Genomic DNA, 6,238 nt, shown 5'->3' with positions numbered 1-6,238 from the left:
TAGCATAGTTCATCAGACCTAGTGTAGGTTCAAGTCCTAAAAACACCTGTAACGACATGTCTTACTATGTCTAATACGCTCACTAAGCTCATACATGTTCTTTATCAGAATTTCAAAACTTGTGGGGATTGTTGTATTAATATAAATATTTATTTTATATTATAAAGTTTCAAAATTGTGACATGTCCCTTGTTTTACTTTTTACTTTTATTTTCACTTTAACTTTTGGGTCTTGAGCTCAAAAGTGTTGGAGGGAAGTTTTTGATTGAAAATTTCAAAAAACACAAAAGCAAAAGCCAAAGACTTGTCTTTTAGGACAAGTTGTTTAGTCCCCACATTGAAAGTAGAGGAGTGGAAATGTGGGTATATATATATATATATATATATTTGTTACTTAAGGGTGCAAGCCCTTTGGAGAGCACTCTCCCTTTTCATGTGCGTGTGGGGGGTTCTTGGGGTGCTTTTGAATCTCGCGCCCACGCCGAGCTGGGCCAAGCCATACACCAATTTTGAATTTTTAAACTCAAATACATATAGGTACATAGCCATCCACCCTTATTTACATAGAGGTGTCCACATATAGACAAGTCTATATGTATACAGAGAGGTGTCTATATATGACAGGTGCCTTTGTACAGTGTACAGGTAGCACCCCATATGAATCTATATACTATGTATTCTATTAAGAACAATATATACGTTTTTGGCATTTTTTCCTCTCTGTCTTCTCCCCTCCTTCTCTGTTCTCTGTTTAATCGTTGCGTAAAAATGCAGGAATCCCCAATTGTACTGATATAGGGGGCGTTTCAAACCTTAAGGAGAGTGTCTTCTGATACGACTCAACCCACCTTGGTTCTCTTGCTTCAACGTCACTGCATCAAAGGTCCTTCTGTTGCATTATTAGAATACTGTTATCTATACAATGGTCTTATATGGGTATCATTTTCTAACAAACATGGTATCCCTGAGGAGGTTCTACCCCGTGGAATCGCTTTTTAATGGAATTTTAGCTTTATCTGGTTGTGATTAAGAAACTATCGATTTTGCCTGGTAAATTGGAAATGCTCCACTTATCAATTTATTCGATAAATTATTTGGGGCTCACATAGCCCATGCTTGATTAATAGTATTCTAGGCCGGAGCAATAAGTAATTGATCTTTCACATTAACTGCAAAAGTGAACGTATTTCATTGCTTCATTGAAAATTCCCTTTGCTCTTATCGTACTCTAGTTTGATAGTTTTCACCACCTATCCAAGGTTGAGCTTTAAGATTTGACATCGAACTTGAACAACCATCTACAGACGCTTTATGCCCTGAAAAAGGGGTCAAACTCGGCCAATGAACGATGGGGAATAAGCTTCATCGGCATCAAGAGGAAAATAACCCAGCTCTCAACAAAAAAGATTTCGCTGTTGCTTAGCCGAGGGAATGAAATCCGAGGGACATGTTCAAAATATCCACCTAGGGTGAATTTTTTCCATCCATACCCATGAGATTTCATTCCTCTGAGTGTTACCATGGTGACAGCCAAGTTTCGTTTTCATCACCAGCTGAGGCCCCTAAATAACCGTTCAATGATAAAGGAGGTAGGGGTGAAAATTGGTCTGGTCTAAATCATGTTGAGCCAGGTCAATCCAAACGGTTTGGTCGGTTCAGTAAAGAAACTACTACCATGCTGCGTAAAATTGCATGAAAGCTCCTATATGGAATAGTTATGGTGTGGTACAGTAGCCGTACTCAACTGATAGAGTGATATAGTTCGTCTACTACTCTATCTTCATTCTTGCGAATAGGAAGAAAGCTCGTTTCTGAAACTTCTAATTCGTTACTGATAAGGGCCTTCGCCTCTTGGAGCCTTAGGGTTATGTATGCATTAAGGTAATGCTGGAAATGTGCTCCATTGTCCATTTAATAATCTTATTGCAGGAAAACATAGAACAATGGCCTGCCTGGTGGGTACTGGGTAGTCTTCTTTTTTATTCATTTTGACCTAATAATGAATATTGGTGATCGTTTCTAATGGCTTTGCCTATTTGCCATTGCTTTTAGTCTTTCGGAGGCAGGCGGCATTGACACCGGAAGGTGGTCGGTTGGTTCCAATTGGTGTGGGCTCTAGCATTTGATGGATTAATTATTCCACATCTTCACTCGCCACCCACTATGTTTTTGGCCTTTCGCAAGGTAACTTATCTCTCTCTCTCTCTCTCTCTCTCTCTCTCTCTCTCTCTCTCTCTCTCTCTCTCTCTCTCTCTCTCTCTCTACTGGGTTTTTGATGGATAATGATATTTTCTTTTGCCTGGAGCTCCATTCTTGATTATTGCAAAGCCCACTGCTCAATTATCACGACTTTGTTCAATTTCTTTCTGACTGTTTGCATCTTTGCTCTGTTCAGCCTTTGTTCAATTCCAGTCAGATCCTGAGTTTATTTTTTTTTAATAAGTAGAGTTACCTGTGCGGAAAATCTTATTGCTTGTACTTTGTAGGCTAGGTGTTTGATTTATTGTAAAGGCACCATCAGCCGGCGTAGCTTTGGCCCATGCCATCTCCAAACCTATTGATGCTTGTTTCTGCTCGTAAATCCTTATCATAATCCTCTCTAGCTTCTTTTTTTGGATTTCATTTGATTCTTGAAAGTGATTGCTTTTGATATAACTACTAACCAATTATTGCACATGCACAACCTATATACAACAAGGACACGGACTCCACTACCAGTGCTAATAATTCCCTCCAAGCGCCAGCTTATTATCACCGAACATTATCTTTTCTAGTTATAGATGTAGGGTGGGAATATCACAGTAGCCAATCAATTAGTTGGGTTTTGGATTATGGCTCATGTGTCTGGTTGCCCAGCTCTTGTACTGTCCACAATCCCAGTATGGATTCCGCATGTGAAGAAAAAATGTATATATCCTAGGACATATTTGGTATGATATGGATGAAAACATGGACTAGAAGACAACCCAAGATTTGGGTTTCATCAGTCGATAAATTTTACAACTAGGTATCTCTTCAGACTTCACATCTGTGGGAACCATAGAAGGAATCTATTTGTCTCTTGGCTGATAGTGATTGTAGTCATTGAACGGTTAACTCCCTTTGCCTTTTGGCTGGGTTTATTTTTAGAAACAACAAAATCATTCCTGAGTTTCTTCTAGTTAAGGTAATAGCTTCAATGGCTTGGGAAGTTTGAATATATATGCACTCTACCAACGAGTGACCTAAGTTACATTCCTCCACACAAGTTACCATGTTAGCTTATGTGAAATTTTGATGCTAGTCAGAATGATTTATGCCTATTACTGTGAAGGGCTTGAATGACTGTCAGAATTCTTGAGTTTTACTTTTTGACAGTGCTGTTGTTGAGCAAAGTGGGGAGCTTTTGGTGTTCCTCAAGGACTTATCTGTTGTTGGTGATAGTTTACTCCTCGATTGCTATTCTGACTGTTTTGATGTTAATAAACTGCTTCACAACCCAAATATTTTGGCTGACAAGATTGAGAATAAGTCTGAGAACTGAATTAAGGATAATTTTGTCTAGGTCCATGAAAACATGAAAACCTTCAGGTGATATGGGGATAACAAAATAGATGCAGGTAACTGGAGGAAGTAGACCCACCTCTTCACATATTGCTGTGGCTATCAGGTAGTTAGAAATCTCTAATAGCTTCACTGGTATAACTGATGTTAAAAGTATCTTCCTTTGTGCTAGAATATCTTATTATTGTTGTTCTCTTGTTCGGTCAGCTGGGTCTAAACACTGCCCGACTCACAGTCTTCAACAACTAAGCTAGCTGGTTTATGTTTCTTTGAAGAATATAATCGAGACTGAGTGAGGTGATCCAACTTATCCACTGACAAACTTGATACATAATGAAGGTTAGATAGGAGACCCATCAATAAACCTGAGCACCTATCGATCACTTTAAAACCGTGAGTGCATTGGGGAGTGGAACAGTGTTTCATTGGTGTAACCTTGATTGCTGCCAGGTTTTTAATAATTGAAAATAGATGGATTTTAGCAGTTGGAGGAGAGGAAGGGGACAGAAGTTGAGGAAGCAAGATATTTGGATTAGGTTGTTATAAACCAGGGGGAAAATGCTTGGATTGCTGGTTTTCATAGGATCAATTCTGCTATGAACTCTAAAAAGGAGATCCCAAAATATGGAAGTAGGGTTCTGCACATTTCACACTCACAACACCTTTAGCCACCATTGAGTTTGAGGAAGCTCATATCTATGGGATTGAAAAGGATATCCCTAGAAATAGAGATCATTTCTCGGTTTTTCTATTCTTCTGACTGAATTTTGTATTTAGGAGTCCATTCCATATTCGGAAATCTATTTTAGGCACTAGGGTAACTTGTTTTTCCATTTTAAGCATTATGACAAGAGGCATCTGAACAAAGCCAAATATGGGAACTAGGAAGTATCACTCTCATCCTTAACACATAATTAACAGCAAATCACCATGAAATTAGCAAGAAAAATATACTCATGCATTGATGGGAACTTCATTGCTTATTTTAGACATCAGAATAAGTTTAGAAATCCAACTACTGAATTTTTCCAATGAGTCTAACCCCTTTCCTTGTCTATATTAGATCAAACAACAAAAACAGCAACAACAATATGACACAAAGTAAAGCCACATGCTGATCGAAACTGAAACCCTAGACTTTTAGTAAAAACCCACAACTTTACTTGATAATATAATATACTAGATGGAGAGATTAGGAGAGAGCAACATCACTTTTCTCCAAACAAGTAGCCGAGAGATGAGTCTCCTCCAGGAACTGATTTAACCTTTGTAGTTGGACGGCCCTGAAATAGGAAAAGGTAAAGAAAACAAAATGAAGTAGATGAAGAAATTCATCAACTATAGAACTCATCTTCAAGAGGATACTCACAGTAATGATGTTTCCTACGTTCCGGTCACGAGCTTTGGTAGAATCGTTGGAACTGTTTGATTTTGGGGAAGGAGAAGAAATGATGGGTGCTTTTTCTGTGCTGTTATCATCGCCCCATGGTGGTTTATAAACCACTGGGGCTGCCGGTGGTGCATTTGGTTGCTTATCGGACCCAAACAGGTAGCCCAATGAACTCTGACCACCTCCAGAGCTTTCACCTCTACTCATTTCTATCCTCTCAACTTCTTTGTATCATCTATTTAGCAAGAAGGGAGGGACACCTATATTTATAAGAACACAAAATTGAGGTAGTCTGGGGTGAAGGAAAGAAACTAGCTATAGTAGACATGTAATAAATTTATGTGTATATGAGTAACTTCTATGGATGCATGTCTGAATATGCATGATGTACATAGGCATAATACACTATTGAATTTTTGCAATGATTTTACAAACTAATACCAGAATTGTGATTCCCACATATGCGAGTTAACCTGTGAATTGACCCTCATGGATACATAGATGAGTGGAAATGTTGAAAGGATGGTGTATGAATTTTATCGTGTGCAAATGTTATGGATCTTATGAGTGCTATTGTCATGCAAACGCTGCAATTAGAAAGAGAAAAATTGCAGATAACTAGCTTTTTTTATTCAGGTAAGATGGCAAAGAACCATTAGCGAAGTAGTGGTGATAAATTACCACTTACAAACAAACCCAACTTTATGGTTCCTGTCATTAGATTAAGGATCACATATATAAGTAACCACGCTTAAACAGTAAATATACAACTCACGGTGAAATTTTATTGAGACCAATATGAGACATTCAGCAGATTCATCATACATGTCTGCATAAATATGTTGTATGAGAATTTTCTAAAACAAATGCATGCAAACATGTATGATGCACAAGCATGGCAGATGAATTCAGTTGTTGTATCAATGTAAAAGGTTATGGTAATTAGCCTTCTTTGCCTGGTAATCTGGGATGAAATTGTAATGTTTTTTCTAACTATTAACAATTCACCTGAGCTTTAGGCTATATATTCATGCATATGGTAAGTCTTTCCTTCTACTGGATTCATGCGTTCTCTTTTTTTTCTATTGTTTAATCCATGGAGAAGGAAAAATCAGGTTAAGCTATAGAATAATTAGTTTACTTCACTGGATCAAATCTAAAACTATTCATGCCTTCTGCTTCTCATCAAAGCCTGTCTCTAAAAAAAAAAAAATATTTTGGTACTCTTTCAAGTCTCTAAAATTGAGCCAGTGGAGTATTGACTCTGCCAAAATAATCTAATGGTGGTGTTTCCCCCCTCTCCCC

At 38.0% G+C, this 6,238-nt stretch overlaps 1 protein-coding gene and 1 long non-coding RNA gene across 3 annotated transcripts in view; one reads left to right on the top strand and one right to left on the bottom strand.

Moving 5' to 3' along the window:
* The first annotated feature begins 1,739 nt into the window (after positions 1 to 1,739).
* LOC122076496 overlaps positions 1,740 to 6,238 on the top strand; it is a 5,878-nt gene continuing 1,379 nt past the window's right edge. The window contains exons 1-3 of one of the 2 annotated variants that reach the window (XR_006139494.1): positions 1,740 to 1,881; positions 2,053 to 2,184; positions 3,545 to 4,514. This is a non-coding gene — a long non-coding RNA (uncharacterized LOC122076496). Of the gene's footprint in view, positions 1,882 to 2,052; positions 2,185 to 3,544; positions 4,515 to 6,238 lie in introns of those variants that run through there. The other variant, XR_006139493.1, reaches the window with a different exon arrangement.
* Positions 4,495 to 5,396, bottom strand: LOC122076495 (protein SPIRAL1-like 5). The gene is made up of 2 exons (XM_042641807.1): positions 4,913 to 5,396; positions 4,495 to 4,826 (listed from the first exon to the last, which is right to left on the bottom strand). Exons 1-2 carry the CDS (start codon positions 5,138 to 5,140, stop codon positions 4,752 to 4,754), a joined length of 303 nt encoding a protein of 100 aa, XP_042497741.1. The 5' UTR covers positions 5,141 to 5,396; the 3' UTR covers positions 4,495 to 4,751.

This window comes from Macadamia integrifolia, chromosome 4 (genome assembly GCF_013358625.1).
Source record: "Macadamia integrifolia cultivar HAES 741 chromosome 4, SCU_Mint_v3, whole genome shotgun sequence".
NCBI classification, from domain to species: domain Eukaryota; kingdom Viridiplantae; phylum Streptophyta; class Magnoliopsida; order Proteales; family Proteaceae; genus Macadamia; species Macadamia integrifolia.
This window is presented reverse-complemented; position numbering and strand designations above follow the sequence as displayed.